At 49.6% G+C, this 20,406-nt stretch overlaps 4 protein-coding genes across 4 annotated transcripts; 3 read left to right on the top strand and 1 right to left on the bottom strand.

Annotated features, from left to right (window-relative positions):
* Positions 1-584: 584 nt before the first annotated feature.
* J7337_005799 (uncharacterized protein) lies at positions 585-1,919 on the top strand (the record flags this gene model as incomplete). The annotated part of the gene is made up of 1 exon (XM_044823473.1): positions 585-1,919. The coding sequence occupies one exon, from the start codon at positions 585-587 to the stop codon at positions 1,917-1,919; it is 1,335 nt and encodes a 444-aa protein (XP_044681964.1).
* A 2,395-nt stretch (positions 1,920-4,314) lies between these two features.
* J7337_005798 (uncharacterized protein) lies at positions 4,315-6,918 on the top strand (the record flags this gene model as incomplete). Its single annotated transcript, XM_044823472.1, has 1 exon — positions 4,315-6,918. The coding sequence occupies one exon, from the start codon at positions 4,315-4,317 to the stop codon at positions 6,916-6,918; it is 2,604 nt and encodes an 867-aa protein (XP_044681963.1).
* Positions 6,919-10,450: 3,532 nt separating this feature from the next.
* On the top strand, positions 10,451-12,774 carry J7337_005797 (uncharacterized protein; the record flags this gene model as incomplete). The annotated part of the gene is made up of 2 exons (XM_044823471.1): positions 10,451-12,687; positions 12,741-12,774. The coding sequence occupies 2 exons, from the start codon at positions 10,451-10,453 to the stop codon at positions 12,772-12,774; spliced, it is 2,271 nt and encodes a 756-aa protein (XP_044681962.1).
* Positions 12,775-14,518: 1,744 nt separating this feature from the next.
* On the bottom strand, positions 14,519-16,402 carry J7337_005796 (uncharacterized protein; the record flags this gene model as incomplete). The annotated part of the gene is made up of 2 exons (XM_044823470.1): positions 14,519-15,304; positions 15,491-16,402. 2 exons carry the CDS (start codon positions 16,400-16,402, stop codon positions 14,519-14,521), a joined length of 1,698 nt encoding a protein of 565 aa, XP_044681961.1.
* Between the last annotated feature and the right edge of the window lie 4,004 nt (positions 16,403-20,406).

Raw genomic sequence — 20,406 nt, 5'->3', positions numbered from 1 at the left:
TTTCCTTGGGTCCTTCATTTTGATCTCTTTTTATTCGTAATCTCGTCTAAGATTGGGATAGGTACTCTTGACTAAAAAGCCAAGCAAGGCGGTGCAAAAAAGAAGGTTTCCCAACCGCCTCACGTATCACATCCTTCCACCTGTCTCTACAGTGACTACGGAGTACCTACTTGAGGATTTTCTTCCTGCAATACGTATCATACCCACATCATCTCGCCGATCTGTCGTTGTTCGCAAAAGTGGGCTCTCTTGATGCTGGTCTGGTGTTTCTCAAGCAGGGATCAAAGGCAGGACTGCGCAGGTCGTCGCAGATCGCACTAGGCTGGATCTCGTTCTACCTCATCAAGAGCACAACTCACTTTTGTTTCTTCTTTTTCTTTCGGCCTGCTTTGCTTACTGGAACTCCCTTGATCTTGTACCACTTTAAATCAACGCGGGCCCGGCTGCAACAGGTGGACCTTGAGCTCCAGTTGTAAAGCTTGTTGCGACTAGCGAGCTCCCTCCTATCGCCCTTCCAACTTATCCTGCGCCTCGCCAGAGATATTCTCTCCTGCCACAAATTCTTTCAAGATCGGTTTTCCGTCATGAAGCTCTGGAGCTCAGTACTCGCGGCTCTGGCTTTGACTTACAGTCAAGTGGCAGCTCAGACAGTCGATTTATCAGCGTCTTCAGACCTCACTTTCATTGGAGGTACACGAACACAGAAAATTACACGACAAACCGGCCCTCCTACAGGCGCATATTCTTCCTACGCCTCCAAGATCACCCTGCAGGGCTCCAGCGACACCGAATCGGACCAATTCACGAGCACCCTCACAGGGCTTTTCCCCACAGATGTCACAGATAGCACTACCATTACCAGCAACCTGACAGAGACTGGCACAGGAACCGCCACAGCAAATGGTACCTCGACTACCACGACGAAATCAAAGCCTACAAACACACAGCCCTGTAACAATTATGTCGAGCTTTGCAAGCGCAAGTACGGCAATATCACGATGGTTGGCTGCCACAACTCACCCTTCGTGAGGCCGGGTAACTCTGGCTCTAACCAGGAGCTTGAGGTTGAGACACAACTTAATGACGGCATTCGCTTCCTTCAGGCTCAGATCCAGTTCCCTAGCAACTCATCAGTGCCACACTTTTGCCATTCGACTTGTGATCTTCTTGACGCGGGTCCCATCACCGACTGGCTAACCAGAGTACGAAAGTGGGTTGACGACCACCCATACGATGTTGTCACTATTCTTCTTGGGAACGGAAACTACTCCCATCCCGATCTTTACGTACCGTACATCAGAGAGACCGGTATTTTGAAGTATGTCTACCAAGCGCCTTACCTCCCAATGGCCCTTGAAGACTGGCCCACTCTGGAAGACTTGATCATTCGTGGCAAGCGAGTCATCATGTTCATCGACTATGTGTCGGATCAGAAGAAGTACCCCTGGCTTCTCGATGAGTTCACACAGATGTGGGAGACTCCTTTTGATCCCCTGGATCGCAAATTTCCCTGCACTGTCCAGCGTCCTCCCAACCTGAGCGACAAATCAGCCAAGAACCGCCTGTACCTCATGAACCACAACCTCAACGCCGAGTTCAACGTCTTTGGTGCCGAAATTCTGGTCCCCGCTGTGGCACTACTCAACGAGACTAATAACGTCACGGGCTATGGCAGCCTGGGTGTTGCGGCCAACAACTGCCGCTCTGACTGGGGCCGGGCTCCCAATATTCTCAACGTGGACTATTACAATTACGGCGGCTTCCCTGGCTCTGTCTTTGAGGTTGCTGCGCAGATGAATAACGTGACATACAACCGTGACAGTTGTTGCGGTACCGTGAGCCTAGCTCCACATACATATCAAGCTGCGTCCATGACAGCTTTGCTGGCTGCATTGATGTCAGCATACCTCATGTTTTAGATGTGCGCATGGGATATATATATGACCGCATTTCTGGCTGGTTTTGTTCGCATAGAGATAGAAGCGTATTGATTTTTGTTTTGCATAGACTGGGGGTTTTGGGATCAAAGACACATGGGCAAGTTCAGTACTCAGCACAAACTTATAATTGAGGATGGGGCTCTCAGGTGTGAATCAAGTTCTCGTTTTCAGAATATAAATTCTTGTTTTAGATCAGGTTGATTACCATGTAGCTCGCCCTGTTCAACTTTGGAAACGGTCCAAGTCAGCATCTAATGAATGTCTACGTCAACTTCGGTAGGCATTCTTTTTTTTCCATGAACAATTTCCCGGTGCATAGTTTCAGTTTTGAAGGGTAAGAAACTTGCTCTTCTGGTGAAATGCTGTGTAAATTCGGTGTGGCTTTCGAATACCACTTTCAAATTCACGTTTAAATGTGCCCACCAGGCGCATGAACAGACAGACAATATACGTCTTACACCGGTGTAGCGCATCGTAATCGGCGTACAAGATCATGCGTGATACTCACATACGAAGTCGGTTCATGGCAAACCTCACATTTATAACAGTCTTTACTTTATCCGTGTATCTGTTTTGATAATAACTCGCATATCGAGCATATAGGGCATAGGGTATGTGTAAATACCAGGCATGTACATCTTGACTTCCGCGAAACAAATCTTATGGTTGTCCAGATCTGCAAAAAATGCACCTTTTGTGTGATTAATTGTTGATGGGCCGGAAACCACAAACCGGATGCCAGAATTACCCGAAAGCAATGGAAGAATGCTGCCCGGTGAAGTGTGTTCTGTCGTTATTGTCTGCTCAGGTTGAGAGTCTTATTACCAGTAAAACTGGAGGTGTCGACGCTAGAGCCCGTTACAGATACCATTGCGCAAAGACTGGCAGTACGGGCCCTACATGGAATATGCAGTGATTGGTCAGATCTGTTCTATTTATACCATAGCCAGACAAGCGTCGTCGATAAATCAAGGGTCTGCAGACAGCCGCCGACAGCCTACCATTCAAGACAACTAACTGGTCATGCATGCACTTCTTGTGGCTTGCATCGGTCAACTCACTACGAGGACAGGAGCCCAAAAACCAAGCCTAGCCTGTACTTACATAAACGAATGCGGCAGAGGTAACATGCCGTGACTGAGACAGGTACCGCAACAGCGGGAGAGAGGAAGGATTCCCAAAAAGATACGTTGTGTAGGGTTGCATTACAGCATCGACGACAAGGCAACTCAGCTGCTGTACATTCAGCGTGAAAAACCTCACACTCTTTTCTCCCCGCTGCCCTCAGTGCTGCCCTTAAGCACAGACAAGAGGGGAGAGAAAAGGACCCCCTTCAGCTTTGCCAGAGAGAACACAAGTATTGTGGAAAGCTCCAGTAGCTGATGACAAGGCTGTTTAGCTAGACTCAACCTAGTTGCGCCTCTGAGGCTTGAAGCTGAAGTTGAATGACACCTCGATGCCTGGGACACAGTATCCGCATTTGTGCGATAAAGGCAGGATGATTGTTTGGGAGAGCCAAGGCGGAGGCCGCCTATGGTAAGTGTCGATTGGATAGATGATTACTGCAAGGGTTTGAATCGAAGCCAACCCAACAGAAAGTGCAGCTATGCATCTGAGGCTAGATCGAAAAACGGAAAACCCCCAAGGTACGAAGGATTGCTTTCGCCTCTAAGGGCTCATATAAAAGATAGCCACTTCTGAAGCGCTTGAGTGAGGGTCAATAAGCGACTCGAGAAGTAGCACTGCTTGATTATCGCGTTGTGTTACGGCACATGAGACAGAGGTTGAAGAGGGTCATTACAGCACTTGGACAAAATATGTATGTATGAGATCTCGCATGGTCTTTCGTGGGGGGGGGGGGAAGACCCAGAAAATAGGTCCAGCCCCAGCCTTACAGAGGTTAATGATCCGCCCGATCCCAACCATGCCTCTCAGAGGATGGACGGGGAAGCCTAAGGCGCCCCTAGCCAGTGTTAGTTTGACCCATCTAAGGTTGGTAGGTGACCACTAATGAACCCTTGGTGATACGACGTTCATTACCGTTCATGGCTGAACGGCTGAAGTTGCTCATCAAGGGGGAGGCTTTTCCATTCCATATCATATCCTCTCTTCTCATCCCTTGTTCCTTCTGCCTTGTGCACTGTAGTTCTCGTTTATCTATCGCTCGTTTCCTTCTCGATAACCGACAAACTATTAGCATCGTGAAATCCTTCGTTGTCTGATCGGCCGTCCCTCTTTTTGCGCGTCGTGCCCCGCCCACCATACCGCGAGAGATCGATCCATACCATAGCGTACAGCTGGAACTGTTACTCTGGGCTTAGAGCCGTTGTCTAAAGTTACAAACAATATCCGATAATGAAAAGAGCTGCGCAATATGGCATACCAAGATGACCGGGCTGAAGAGCCCTTTCAGACTTACGAGCCATATCATCCTGCTGGCTCTGTGACCGCATCGCAAAGGCCCGCAACAAGCCAACCACATCTGAGCCATCGCGTCTCTGCCATGACAATATATTCCGACGACAATTCGTACCCTCAGCTCCACGGCCGCGAGTCTATGGTGTCTCTCGACTCCTATGCAGGAAACTCGAGCCCACCCCAACAGGAATATGACGGACATTCGTACGCTGCTGGGTCTGGATGGTCCGCATCATTTGGCTACAATGGAGCCGGGGGATCGTATGCGCCTGTGTCTGCAGCTGGGCCTCCCCCCTCGCGGTTCCCATCTCGAGCCAAGCGTGCATACGGCTCATCTCTCGGAAGAACCATTCAAGAGGAAACCACAGAAGACGAAGCATATGATCTGTCATTGCTTGGTGGTGCAGCGCCCATAGGCCACTCTAGTCGCTATGATCCCATAAAAGAGGATGAGGATGATGTGTCTCCTGGTTTCGACTTGAGCGCCGCCCTAGGACCAATGACCTCGCACGATGAGGTTTTCGTGAAGAAGCTTCAGGCGCAAGAGGCTAGCGGGATGTTGACAGGAGGTTTGGGCCAAGGGTTTCACGCGGACGTCAAGATGCGTGATGCCGAACTTCTGTCGTCGACCCCATCTGTTCAGAGGAGTCTGTCGCGGTCGTTTTCGCGCCGCAAGCCGCCTGAGCATCTTGGCCGATTCGAGGCAATCCGACAAAGAGGGCAGGACGAAGCTAATCGGAAAGGAGAAGTCATCGAGGTGATATTAGAGGAGGGACCAGGCGCCGACCTGAGCAGCATCGAGGGACTCAGTACGGTTGCCTCTAATGATTTTCGGCGATCAACATTCCCGACTAAGGAGGGCAAGACGGAAATATTCTACCCTCAACCGAACTGGAAGCCTCCCACAATGCGATGGCCCTACCTTACTTTGCTGATTATCATATCGGTCGGGTTGGCTATTGCACAGGAGTACCTTTTTCAACGATTTCACGAAAAGCCCATAGTAAAATTCCGGTCACCTAAAGACATAGACACCTTTGTCTATTTTGCCATCAAATTCTTACCAACAGTAGTTGCGGTTACTTTCGGCGTGTTCTGGCAGTTCACTGACTTCGAAGTCCGCCGCCTGGAGGCTTTCTACCAGCTATCCAGACAGCAGGGTGCTCTGGCTTCCAAGTCAATCAATGCCGACTATGTCACAAGCTACAGCTTCTGGCGACCTTTTCGAGCGATCAAGCTTGGCCACTATGCGGTAGCTCTGTCTTCGTTCGCCTCAACACTCGCCGTTTCCCTCGTACCAACCTGTGCAGCTGCTTCGATCATACTCACACCGAGCCGCAAGGAGCGTATGGAAAACCCCAGCGACATGAAGGAGATTTTTGTGGCCTCGGTCTGGTCACGACTTTTGACGGTTACTTTGGTGTTATGTGCAGCCATGGGGTGCGGCTTACTATATGTTTTACAAACTCGACGATCAGGCCTGCTCTCTGATGTCAGAGGCATTGCTGGTCTTGCTAGCATGGCTGTAGTGAGCCATGTCTTGATGGACTTTAAAGACATGGACACAGCCAAGCATAAAGACATTCACCAAAAGTTGAAGCGTCGTCGATACATGCTGAGAAATTCTTCGCTTGCACCTTACGAGGGCACAAGCACAAAGGTGGAAACGGACAGCGAACAGGATGATGGCGCCCATCTCTCGGAGCACCCACATCCCCTGATGCTACGTCCGATGGGATGTATCCCTTTCATCATTGGGTTGATCCTCTTTGTAGCATTGATCCCAACGTTTCTCTTCACTCCCGCCCAGATCATCACAGACAAGGCTGCCTGGGTCGTCACAGCGTTGGCCGTCATCCTCAAGCTATGCTGGGGCGCGATGGAGACATCCGTTCGTATGATGGAACCTTACTATATCCTCTCAAAGCGACATGCGCACTCAAAAGTTCTTACCCTTGATTACACCGCACTGCCGTTTGCTTATATGCCGCTGCGAGCGCTCTTGAACGGCCACTTTCTAGTGTTTCTTGTTGGGTTCGGTAGTGTCATGGCTGAATTCCTGACAATCCTTGTAACCAGCCTTGCAACGGTGGATGGGCAAGGCTTCATCACAGGATATGGAATGAATAAAGGGAAGTGGAAGGATGACAAGGAGAACAGTGAATTACTCAACTCTGGACAGGAGACGATACGCTCATTCTATATCACCCTCGGGGCCACATTATTCATACTCATGTACATGTTTGTTGTCTCAAACGTGGTGTTCTTCCGCCGGCGCCATCCTTTCCTGCCGCGTCAGCCCAACACTATTGCGTCAATTCTGGCTTTTATCCACCAGAGCAAGATGCTGTACAATTTTGTGGGAACCTCGAAGCTAAATAACGCAGAGATGGCGAAGAAGCTTGATGACGGTAAGACGTATGGACTAGGATGGTTTACCGGAAGAGATGGACAGACACACTGCGGAGTGGACCAGGAGGAACTGACTAGTTCCTACAAGCATGGTGTCGACTATACGACGATGAACAATCCATGGAATGCACAGTGGGATGTGCTGTAGAATGCGCAATATATGTTATGATATTCTGGAGTCAGATCTGTGCATGGCCATATACACAACATTTGGACGGCTCATGGCTGGAGTTTGGTAAATTAGACATCGGGCGTTGGCGATGAATTCTATGGTTCTGTTTTATCCGTTTCTTATCTGAGGCCTACGTCGCTGGAGTGTTTGAGGATCTCTCGAAACAGAAGCATCAAGATAAAGGCATAGCATTTGTTAGGAATGCGACGAGCGAAACATGTAATGAGACTCGGATGAAGATGAACCGGAATGGTGACGATTCATATTCTCGCTTAGTGTAATGCTCTTTGGTCTAACACGTGCTGGGCATGAATTTTGAATGGATAAACACGTCGATCATACTTAGTATCTTCGTATCAGAAGGTTTCGAGTTGACGCGTCCATGCTCCATATTAGTAGTTTTTGACGCTTATGTTTGAGAAATGTGTCGTCTGTCCAGTAACAAGACCTGTGACATTCCCCAGTGGATTATGCCGGCCATTCCACGCGTAATGGATGTCCTTCTCTAAGTTCTCTTTAGTTAATCTCAATTTCTCTGTATCCGTACAGCGTTTATTACAGTGGCACATTATCGAATACTATTGGCTCTGGAATGCATACCCCTGAATACCGGGGCTGTGATGGTTGGAGATCTGGAAGGTGAGATATCCAATAGGAAACGAGAGTCGACGATTCTGGGTTTGATGAGCAGAATTTCTACTGTTGAAACTGACTACGATGGTGTGAGAACGGTGGACGTTGAAATATAAACTCAATTGTGATTATTGGCATCGTTGTCGAGTTTGAGATTCATCTGATAATTTTGGTCAGATATTCTCCGAGTATAGAGAAGTTGACATAAGCTACCTACCTCAGACAGACAATTGTCAGGAGAGTTGCTCGTCCTTCGTTTGCGAGGCGTTCCCTTAAAGGATGCTGGCCGTCGATCTCATCTGCCAATGAGCTTACTCTATGTGAAGCGAAGTTCTAGACGATTTGCAGGTGACAGAAGAACGCGAGTCTTGGCATCATCATTGAGATTGATTTATCAAAGTCTATCGATAACTCAAAAGTTGAGCTTGATTTCGGCATTTCTTCAGACGAGTTCAGAATCAGAAGGACGCATGACTCTGGTTGGGGCAAAATTTAAGTGTCTCAGTACAGATATTGACCACATTCCCACACTCGTAATAGTGAGCGTCTTACGGATACATTCATCCATGTTTTTCTCTCTGCAGACAAACGGAGATGCCGAAAGTAGTGTTTCCAAGAAAAACACGATATTAGCCCAAGAACAACCAAGACAGGACGCGACAGCACCTGAGTACACAGCCTCTTCACGCCTGACTATCACAATTCGCTCGCCATTGCTGTCACTGTGTGTGCTTTTCTGAAATTAGTGCGCCTTGAAAGGCCTGACACCCTGAATTGGCACACCTGAAGGGAACGAAGTAGGCTAGGGGAGGAAAGAAAACTCAAGGCCTGAACCCTAAGGGATAAAAATATCTAGGGAAATTTAGCCTAAGCTTAGGGGACTCTTTGCTAAGTTTATTTTGACACCTTATCGCAAGGTTCGGTGTTTTCTTGCCCCCCCGAGGGTAGGATACGCAAAGGCTTTGGAGCAAGGGCCACACCCCTCGGGCATCGGCAAAGTTACAGTCTGCAGAGACTGCCTGTAAGGAGGCCCTGAGGCTGTGCAAGCCTCAGTTAATTAAACCCATCCTGTAACAATGCGAGAGCTGGTTCATGGTTACTGGAGGTGGCATCCGTATCGTGTCGATTCTGGCTTACCTTACTCCGTATATTATTGTTCCAACATTTATTGTCTAGATTGTTCGTATTCTTTGAGGGCATGGGGAATCGCCCAGGCCTTGGCTTTTGACGGCGTTGTTGACAAGCCTGCTGAAGACCAACCACGCGCAACCTTTCAAAGTCGTTGACATAAAGATTTAGCCACACTACTACATGTTATGGCACAAAAACCGGAAACGCTCATGTTCTTAATGCCCAAATCGTGGTTCATGCATCGAAAGTCCAAGTACGGAGTAACGCCTGCTGACCTTGTTTTATCTTATGCAGCGTGATGCCGCCTCTACTATAGCAACTAACCAGCCCTGCCAGCCTCTCGATTGTCAACATCTGTTGCGCAATCAAGATCTTCGGCAACAAATAGGTGGCTGCTCACATTTCATTCAATCGACGTTTTAGCCAGCCCGAAACATCCGTCCTTGGTACGTACAACATATCACTTTACACGGAGTGAGAAGACAAATTTGGACATCATCTTCCAGGGGTAATAAGGCCTTGTTGCTGAGGGGGAACAAAGTGTGTACCCACAAAGTATATACTGTTAGAGTCGATACGAGATCGTCACCCCATACCCACGCATGCATCTGTGGTATTGACCTTTACTTGGCCCAGCGCTTGGCCTACATTCCAAGTACCTGCACAGCCTCCAGATTCTTGACTTAGGGGGCATGCGCCTGAGACGTGCTAGCATTGATACACCGCGTGTCATGGTTGAATACGACGCAACGGATGTGAATACGACAAAACCTGTTATTTCGTGCCTTTGGTTTAGCCCTTGCGACGGCTGAGCACTGCCAAACCACTTCCAATATTGCTGCCAGCAAAGTAAAGGAAACCCTCGTCAGATGAACTGGTCCTTCAGAGACAAAGGCCGTGTCTCTGTCCAAAAGACTCCCCTATCACACATCACACGCAGGATCCAAGACCAAGCTAAACCGAACCTGTCGCTCCAGGCCCCGCTTCACCGCACTCGTGAAGGGCCACCCACCCGCCCCCTGACCCCTTCGACTGCACCGCGTACGTATCAATTTATGTACTCGCTAAGGTAAAGTAGGTAGGTAAGGTACTTGCCGCTATTACGAGCGCCGACCAGGCCAGGTCGTACCTGCTTTCCTGTTGCCGCTGCCATTGCTACCCAGGTTCCCGATCCCTCCCTCTCTCCCTTCTAGCCCGTCCACCTCACTCCTCCCCTTGGCCGTTGCCGCTGGTCTTCCTTTTCCCTCTCGTCTTCCCCCACACAACAAATTCATTTCATTCATCATCCGCGACAACGGGAAAAACCAGCCCATATCGACAACGACGAGACGACCAGACGCTGTCTCTTTCAGCCACGCCTCGTCGCGGAGACGATTTCTCGCCTCGGCCTTTCGCTAATTCACTTTACTTCTTTCTTTATTATCGCCTTACTCCGTTCCTAATTCCACTACGCCAACTGCCGCGGCCTCACTCTCGCTATCCAACTATCCAAAGTCAATCCGGAAGAAATTCACGTCTTTGGAAGACCATAATACGTCGCCCCCATTTCCGATATTTCTTCGACCACCTCTGTCGTGGGCTTTGTTTTGACTCATACTAGTAATCTTGGACTATTGGAAGGGTTGGAAGGATTGGAAGTGCACTGTCAACAACCCTGGACTTGTAACGACGACAGCCAACTCTCCACCGAACGAAACGACTCCATCGACAAGGAACCCGATCATCACTAGGATACGTGGTCACGATGTGGTCTTGTATCATGAAACCACTGGCGGTTCTCGCCTCAGTGGCTGCCCTGGCCTCGCCCGTCTCTGGAGAGAAGATTCTCTACTCCAACTCGCTCAACAGTTGCCAGAAGGATAACGGTTTCAAAGCTACGCTCTTCAACGTCGCACTGACACCGAACAACGGTTCTGCCTTTGTCAAGGCTGTGGCAACCTCATCCATCCAGGGCAAGGTTATCTTCGACATTCGACTCTCGGCATATGGCTACCAGTTCCTTCAACAGACTGTAGACCCTTGTACAATCAATCTTGCTGGTCTCTGTCCTATGGTTTCTGGAAAGATTCCATTTAAGTTCAACTTGCCAGTCGGTAAAGAAAATCTCAAACAAGTACCCGGAATCGCCTACAGTGTCCCCGATCTTGACGCTACCGTCCGTGTTTATGTCAACATGTCTAGCACTGGCGAGAGCGTCGCTTGTGTCGAAGCTGATTTTTCCAATGGAAAAACAGTTGATCTCAAAGGTGTCAAGTGGGCTACTGCCATCATTGCTGGCCTCGGTCTGATCTCTTCTGCCGTTGTTTCCGGAGTTGGTCACGCCAACACTGCTGCTCATGTCGCTTCTAACTCGCTTTCCTTGTTTGGCTACTTCCAGGCACAGGCCATTCTTGGTCTCACCAGCGTCGGACTCCCCCCAATCGTTTCCTCTTGGACTCAGGATTTCCAGTGGTCAATGGGAATCATCCGTGTTGGTTTCATGCAGGACATTTTTACGTGGTATCAACGAGCAACCGGCGGTACACCCGAGTCTATTCTGTACAATGTTCGCCAAGTGTCGGTTGAGGTTCAGAAGCGAAGCTTGCAGGCTGCCTCTACCAGTATCGATCTTTTCAAACGTAGTGCCGCCATGATGCCTCGAAGTATCACGGAGCCCATCGGTCATGCTGCTGGGGCACTCGCTAAGCGCGCCAATATCCAAACTGAGGATGGCACTTATATCGTGTACGGTATTCAGCGAGTTGCTTTTAAGTCCAGGATCGAAACCACCAACTTGTTCATGACTGGCCTCACTTTCTTTTGCATCTTTGTGGTTATCACATGTCTGGCTATTGCTGCTTTCAAGGGTGTGTGCGAACTGTGCGTTCGTCAGAAGTGGATGGCCCCAGACAAATTCTTGGAATTTCGAAATGGTTGGATGACTGTCCTGAAGGGCATTCTCTTCCGTCTGACACTCATCGGTTTCCCTCAGATGGTCATTCTTTGTTTGTGGGAATTCACTCAACAGGATTCGCCTGCTGAGGTTGTTCTGGCTGTCTTCTTCCTCTTGGGAATGACCTTCACCCTCGCTTGGGGCGCCAGCAAGGTCATTCGCATCGCTCGCCGTTCTGTTGCCATGCACCGCAACCCAGCCTACATCCTCTTCTCGGATCCCCAGGCCCTCAACAAGTGGGGTTTCCTCTACGTCCAATTCCGAGCTTCTGCTTACTACTTCATTGTCCCCGTCCTTGTCTACACTGTGGTCAAGGCAATGTTTGTTGCATTGGCTCAGAAGAACGATGTAGCACAGGCAGTCGGGTTCATCATCATTGAGGTCGGTTTCTTAATTGCCGCCTCGGTTCTTCGACCCTGGATGGATAAACCCACCAACTCGTTCAACATTGCGATTGCTGCGATCAACTTCATCAACGCCATCTTTCTGCTCATCTTTTCTAATGTGTTTGGGCTGCCCAAGATTGTCGTTGGGGTTGTCGGCGTCGTGTTGTTCGTTTTGAATGCTGCATTCGCACTCATTCTTCTTCTCATGCTTATCGTCTCAACGGCCTTGGTTTTCTTCCGCAAGAACCCTGATGCACGATACCAGTTCATGGCCGATGATCGTGCCTCGTTCATGAAATCTCAAACTCAGGTCAACGCCACAACTGAGCTTGATGCTCTTGCCGCTACGGCCCGAGGTGACAAGGCTGGTTATAGCAACAAGCACCTCGATCTCGACGAGGAGGACTCGGTGTCGTCAGAGAGCTTGAGAAGACGGGCGGAGATGAACAACCAGTCCCAAACATCGTTTCAGCGGGGCGATGTTCCTCCTCGGTCTCCTGTGAACCCCGCCATGCCACTTTTCCCTGCTGACGGACAGCGACCGGCAAGCCCGTTCCGCAATGCGTCACCAAACCCATACCAACAGTCGGCATCCAATCTCTCTCAACAACGGTCGGCAGGTGACAGTAGCCCAGGCGGTTACAGATCACAGAACAATGCCAGGTAAGCTTTCACAATTGACGAGTAGAGTGATGCACATGCTGACCTCTCCTTAGCCCTTGGCAGCGTGGTGCTGGTTACGAGCACTAATCGATGTAACCGAGGATCTATCCATTTATATCATGACAAGCTTACATCCGAGACCCCTATCATCAGCGAAGGCTTCGGATTTGATGACCTTTTGTCAAAAGCGAGCCGACCCAACAGCATTAACAAATCGAATTTTCTGCTATGGACGATGAGAGTTAGCTCTCGACTTAAGCGACCTAAGCTATTAATCGATATCAACCACGCCAAGATCGTGTTTTCTTTTTCCTTGTTTGTTTCGTCCTACTCAAATTTCTTTTTGGATGGTTTGTCGAAAGCATGACGACGGCGTCTGCGTTGAGACATGGCGTTGGTGATAATCGAAACCCTAGTGCTCTTACGAGTATTTGCTTTGTATATATAAACATTATCGGGAAGGGATGAGGAATGCACTTTTTTCACTGGATTGGGATGGCATAGGCACCAATTCACGTTCGATATCCGAGGTAGTATGCCACAGCTTAAACGATGTGGCAGTGGGAGGCTTGACTTCCCATCACTTGTACCCAAATTAAAACCAAAAAATTCCAATAACTGGATTGCTGTCCACGTGAATGACAGTGGCCTGAAATAGCCTCCTAAGTCAGCTTGAGGTTGAGATTCACAGACATTCCATGTAAAGCGCATTGCATTATTTATCTATTGAAGAAGGGTTTTCTAGTGACTGCCACTTCCGTGGTTAACGGAGAAGTAATTATTCATGGAGGCTGAATCAAATGTATCTAAGCTCAGTGCTCGGTATGGATGATGCAAAACCAGCCATCGTAGGGATTGAAAGCCTTAAACACTCATCCACACTTCGGTGAAACACCTCGGACGTTGAAGAGGGAAACACCAAACACCCAACCTCCCCGACCATCCGTACAAATACAATGATTATTCCATATCTGAGCGGAACAGTAAGGGTTTGCGTCTAAACGAGAGGCTTTGAGATATAGTGAGGAAGAGATAAAACAAGACTACTCCAAGTCCTGTGGTATGACTATTGGTACATGACGAATGGTATATGGGTAAGGCAAGCAAACAAACAAGCGAGGCAAAAAGGGCAAATTCAAAGAAATGGAATTTTGTGAGACCACGAATGTCTCTGGACTAGTAGGCTTTGAGAGCCAAAAGACTTGTTGATGGGAATTTTGCCAAATGGAAGGCCTAGGTAGATAGATAGGGTACCTAGATATAGTCGATGGACTGATGAGACTGAGTGAGTATCTCTCGTGTTCGTTAGATTCAAGTCCGATAAAAAAAAAGAGTGCGCAAAGGCTTGAGATAAAGTGAAGATGGTGGAAAAAAGAGAGATAGAAGATTATTGAGAAACACCGTCGTCGAGAGTTATGATAATGAAAAGATCAGTGCCTATCGCAGTTGGCGATGGATGTCGTTTGTTGTCGTGATAAATGCTTGTTAACCTCATAGAGGCAAAGCTCCAGGTCCCTCCATACCCCCTTTCCATGGATGTTCCCTTTCAACGCCCACCCTTCCTTTAGCTCCGATGCAAATTGGGATTGTCTCACCGCCAACACCAACACCTGCCACTTGATTTCTTAGTCCTCCCACGTCAATTGATATTATTCCCCTCACCCTCCTCCTTTCTTTCTTCTCTGCATCATCAAATGTTTATTGATGGCATAAAATGTGAAGTCGCGTTTGAAAAAACGCTGCGGCAAGTCCCGACAGCCACATACGTGGCCTCATGCAGGAACCAGGAACCAAAATTCAATAGACCCGATCTGGATTGCATTTTGAGGGGTTAAAATGCAAAGCCTTGTTCCATCAGCTTGTCGACATCGCCACCTGCTGCTTGCACCGCTTTCATGGCCGCCTCACTCAATCGTCGTCTCCGTTCCATCGCCTCACGCTCTCTTCGCGCTTTGGTCTTGGAACTGCCGCTCGGCGCAACACCTGTCATGAGGAGACCGCCGTCACTGGGAGTAAAATTGACAAACCCGATCTCGCTGCCGCCTCCACTGCTGCCGCTTGCATCTCGAGACCGTCGTTGCTTGCGCATTGCCGTGGGGGTCCCCGGTACTATACCTCGACCCGAGGCGCTGCGAGCTGATGCGACGGACCCGTTGGAGCTTTGGCGCGAGTGCGCTGTGGCAGGCGTGGGTGGAATGGACGGCTGGCGTGTCTTGCGAATTGGCGAGCAAGACAAGTGTCGTGCTCCAGAAGAAGGGGCTCGTGGCGGACGATGGCGTTCTGATGTTGGAGGGATAGGCGGTGGAGGGAGGTAAGTCTGGGTGTTTAACGAAAGGTCGTGTCCGGGAGCCGAGGCGTTTCGCGGTTGTGGCATATGGATCATGAGGCCAGCCGAATTGGGATCATGACCCTGATACTCGTATGGCAACTCCGCATGCTGGGCATGCATGGCAAGGTTGAGGCTGGCGTTTTTCTGCTGTTGCGGATCGGCTACAACATATTCGCCATTCTGGTTTAAAAGATTTAGATCCCACCACCCGCTTTGATGAGGATTTTGAGCCATATACTCTTGCCCCGGCCATGTCTCGGGTGCAGCACCCACAACAGGAACAGGTTGCTGTTGTGTGTGAGGATGAACATGGGCTTGTGGGTGTGGATGAGGATGAGGATGAGGATGGGGATGAGGATGGGGATGGGGATGCTGGTGTGGATGAGGATGGGGATGAGGATGGGGATGGGGATGCTGGTGTGGATGAGGGTGTGAGTGCGGGTGTTGCTGATGCTGCCAAGCTGACTGAGGAACCTGCCCTGCCATGTCGGGGTGGTAAAGACCAGGTTCAGTCTTGACTCCTGGGGATTCTGCTGGTGTGTGGATGCCGTTGGTGCTGAAAAAGCGGAGAGAGTTGTTCGGAGGCGGCTGAGGAATTTCACTAAAGGGATCGTCACAAAACCCATGAACAAAGTTGGTGCTATCCGGCCCGCATGTCGGCGATGGGGGGAATGCGTCATTACCATTGCTATATTCGTGATGCTGCAGTCGCAAGGCCCGAGGAGGATTGTCCATGGTCGGAGAGCCTGGGCGGTCTATGGCAACGAGCTTCTTGGGTTTGCGAAGTTTACTGGCTTTACGAATCGTGGATGAGAGTGCCTCGACGAATTTGTTGGGTTTCCTGGCCATTGTGTTGGGTGGGGTTGGCGATGATGGCTGTGAAATAGGCACCCGCTTTCCAGGCGAAGAGTGCAATGAAATGCCATCAACTCGGGGTAGTTCTGGGTCCGACATGGAAACTCGAGGCACCAGGGGGGGCTTCTCTTCCGCCAGTCCAACGGCACTTGCAAGTGCGAGGCTTCGAGGATCGACCTCATGCGATGCACTTGCGACAGCGGATGAGACTGGCTGAGAGGGGATTGTCGCGTCGACCTGAGAACTGCAGGAGAAGAAATCAAACTCATCTTCAGTTGTTGAAACGCCTGATGAGGCAGATGCAGTGGACTCGGCGGGATGGTCGAGGATAAGTCCATTGGCCAGGGCCGGCATTGATGGGTTATGGCCGTGTGGATCGGCCATAGAGGACGGGATTTCGCCATCAAAGTTGAGAAACTGACCAAAGAAGTCGTTTGATCCATCGTTAGGTCCATTGTCGATATCCTGCCAGTAGAAGCCTGGGTCGCGGTCGACAGCCTCAACCCGATAGGGCAAGGTCCAAGAGGCCATTGGGATACTGGACTGTTGTTCTGCAATAGTAGTTGAAGCTGATGGGTGAGGATGCAATGGGGGCGTGGTCAGCCAAGCGAGTCACCTAGGGCTGGCTGAGAGAGTTACGGAAGACGACGAAGATGTCGAAGTGGAAGTGAAGGTTGATGGCATGAATGAGGTGAGAGCCAAAAGAATGGCAACGGAGGGAATGAAAAGAAGGAGCCAGACCCGGAGCCTGAGGAGTCTTTGAGCGATAGTGAGAAGAGAGGCGAGAGGCCTGGGCCAGTCAGAGGCAGCAAAACAAAGTTCAAGACGAGCAACAAGGGACTCGGCCGGTAAGCGAACGAGACCTGGCAAGGCGTGGAGATGGCCGAAGTCAAGTCAATGGAGCAACGGAGAAGCTAGCAACGGGTACCAGAGAAACGGGCAAGACACAAGGACAAAAATCAAGGTTGGCCTTTGCTGAGAATAGTAGCAAGATATTGATGAACAGGGTCAGAATCAGGGTCATGAGAGTAAGAAAGAGAGGACTACGAATTCACTCTGGCGCAGCAACGAGATCGTTGGGTCGGGTTGCTACTTGGATGAGGGCGATTTGAGTGCGACAGTGGGAGGAATGCACGGGGCTATGAGGGAGCATTCCATTGAGAAAGATTCTCGTGTCATTGACGGATGATTGACCCCCCTTTGTCTGATCCAAATGGGAATTTGAAGAGGACGATCTCTTCCGTGTTGCAAATGCTAATTAAATCGAACGAGTGATATGCTTAAATATAATTGACATCAGTTTCGAGAAAATAATTGATATTCGCCATGGGTTGACGATTGAGCGTGAGTGAAGAGTCATGACTGACATGACTCCTGAGACGGCAAGTGGTGATGCTCTGGACGCCCGAAGCCACCCAAGACTAAGTGGTAAAGGCGCTGGGATGGGCTAAAGTAGAGTTTACGGGTGTACCTACGTTAGCCTAGCATTAGTATTAGTATTTATGGGCGGGAAGGGCGAAGGCGAGGAGCGAGAGGGGAGAAAAGGAGAGAGGAGAGGACAGGAGAGGAGAGGAGAGGACAGGAGAGCGTGCGAAATTTGAGTTGGGCCGGTTGATCATGAGCGGAGCGTTGCTCTCAACTGGGCACAGGTACAGAGGTACAGATGTGTAGAGTTTAAGAGCTCGTTCGAATTGATCAAAAGATTGACGGTATGACGTCCAATGATGATCTTTCCACCAGAGTATAGCATCACATTACGTCTCTTGCAGCACATCGCATCTATCTTGGGTTTTAGTTTCTGATATTGAATTGATTCTCGTTCAGACTAACAAAGCCCCTGGCAGCTTTCTAGTGCCCCTGGTCCTGGCCCTGATCCTGGCTTCGTGCACTGTACCTTGCAGCCCAGGCAAAATAGATTGGTTGCATTGCATAGTTGCATCTGACATGACATCCAATACAGGGGGGTTGATCAGATCTGACAGGCTCTAGGCCCCTAGGCCCGTCTCCCCTCCACTATGATTGTCATTCAGTCCCCCCTCCGATCGATCATCGCCCTCACCCGACACATTCAATTAAAGCAAATGCATACACCTTGATCATGGATCTTTCTTCCGCGAATGTCTCATGTCTCATGTCAAGAATGCTCCTTCAGCCTGTCTGACCTCGTCGCCTCATCAACGCCCCAGTCCTCATGACTCTCAATCGTAAACAAATGAACTTTCTGTTTCGTCTGAAGCCTCTTAGATTACGGAATCGCTGTACCTAGGTGAATTGGTTCCCTCCCCCGTTTATTATTACCCGCGTCATTAGCGAGCACAGGCCGATGAAACTCTTTCCAGAGGCTTGCGCTGATCTGGCGTGCGGCTGTCGACGGCACCGATGAATCGATTTATATGCGACAGTCGCTCATACGATGGGCAGAGATCCCAAATGAAGACGCCTTTGCCGACTGACACGCTAGATACCTACCTTACCTTCTAGACACCCATGGCTTACGTATCTTGGCGATTTGTCAGTGGACGCTTATGGCCTTGCGGGGCCGGCGTCATAGTCACCCAGCCCCAGTTGGTGATGGCTTCACCAGCCGTGCTCGATAGAGTTTACAAGTCGTCCGATTGAAGCCTGACCCACAATTGAGTTGTGCTTCTTATCATTCTTCCACTTTCCGTCAAAGTGACCCCCATGGGTTCAGAGCTTCACACAAAAGCAGCTCCCTGCCTGACGGTTTGTCTAGTGTAAATTGTATACGATTTGTTTGATTTCCTTCGTGGTATCGCACGGGGTACAGTTTCATCTGCTCATCTGCTCATCGACATCAGACGCTGTGTGGTGCTCTACTAACGTACAATAGTACTAAATACCGATATCGACTTTGTCCATCATACAATACTAAGCAACAGTCTTGTATTGCTTCCCTGATAATGCGCCACATGCTGGTCCTGTCTTCCAAGCATATAAACCTTGAACGCCTCTTACATGACCCGTAAAGAACATAATATCCCCGGTCGTGATACCATAACTCCAGGCTGTGATTCCAAGAATAAAGAAAATAAAAAGAAGAAGAAGAAAATTGCAACGCCTTTGCCCAGTCGTCCATGTCCTTGTTTCAGAAAGCAAATGCTTCGCTCTTGTAAATGCTCCATCCGTGTAACGCCGTGATGCGTGAGTCAGTCATCCTTGAAAGGACTACTACTCTGTAACATGAAGCCTGCCAACCATGTATACCGTTTAAAAATATATAAATGCTGAAGAGAGCACCGCAGAAATTTGGGCACTTCACTGTGTTGAAATAACCGTCTGGGAGGCTTGTGAATTCGAGCGGCCCCTGACGGAGCTTGCCGCAGAGTGAGTTTGCGAATGCCTACTTCTCTTTTTGTCGCGTCGTCGCATTCGAGGTACACTGTGAATCGTGTTGCGACAACGACTTGCAGCATCAGCGGATCTTCGATACCCAAGCTCGTAACGCTTCTTAATTCCGTCAGGCGTACCAGTCGTCCTTCGCGGCACAAGTGGTTGAAGCCAAGAGAAATCATCATCGTCTTCACAGTATCCTTCATCCACTTGAAAGCCGCCATTTGCATTGGGCCTGTACGAGGACCTTGAAGCATCCCCAGGACCTTCGCTCAGAGTTGTCGAATCAACAGCAATTGGCATAAATGGACTGAAAGGTCCATCAAGAGCACAAGCAAAATCCTCTTGGGAGACTCTCGGATGACAATTACGGGATTTCAAAGTCTTCATGTCTTTGTGGGGGTCAAGCTCCATGGGGTCGGAACCTTGATGGTTGAGTATCGGCTGTACATTAATGCAGTCATCGTCGGGTAATGAAATAGGCGAGAGAGCCGTTTCTGGGAGCCGTATAGTCGAGCGGGAAGAGTCGTAATGGAAATGTTCCAAGGAAGAGCTGCCAAGTTGTGAAGCAAGGACATCAATTGATTGAGATTGAAGAGGCCGAGTAGACTGGCATGCAGAGGCTAATGATGATATCAATGACGAGGCGGGTGGTGAAGTCGGGGGTGATAATGGTTGTCGGACTATTCGCGCGTTTCCAGGTGTCATTATTGTAGTTGCGCTTGGGCATGAAGCAGTGATATTAATGTCCTGCTGGTGTTGGTGTTGGGTTGCCTCTGAAGGCGAGTGTCTCCACTGGTTTCCTGTGTGAGGCTCGCACATCGCTAGAGGCAGCTGGGGATGATGACTTGCCCCATGGAGTTTGAGTGAAGGACAAGGTAAAGTGGCTTGGGTAGGACTTGAGAGATGAAAGACGAGATTTAAGACGGGAATAGATGAAAGGAAGATCAGAAGGAACAGAGACGGAAAGGGAACCAGGGCAGGACAGGTAATATGAAGGTATCCTCGCTGCGCTAGAAGAGCAGGCGGCGTTGACGCCGCTTCATTGCTGGGGTGGGCCGTGGAGCGGACTACTCCATGGTGGTGGTAGTAGACTTATTAGTACCTCGAGGTTAGCCTTGGAACAGTACTTGAGGTTTAGTAGGCTATCTGAGTTGCTAACTCTGTGTACGGATACCTAGGTC

The sequence above is a fragment of the Fusarium musae genome, chromosome 4, assembly GCF_019915245.1.
Source record: "Fusarium musae strain F31 chromosome 4, whole genome shotgun sequence".
NCBI lineage: Eukaryota > Fungi > Ascomycota > Sordariomycetes > Hypocreales > Nectriaceae > Fusarium > Fusarium musae.
Note: the sequence above shows the minus strand (reverse complement) of the source record. Positions and strands in the feature narration are given on the sequence as shown.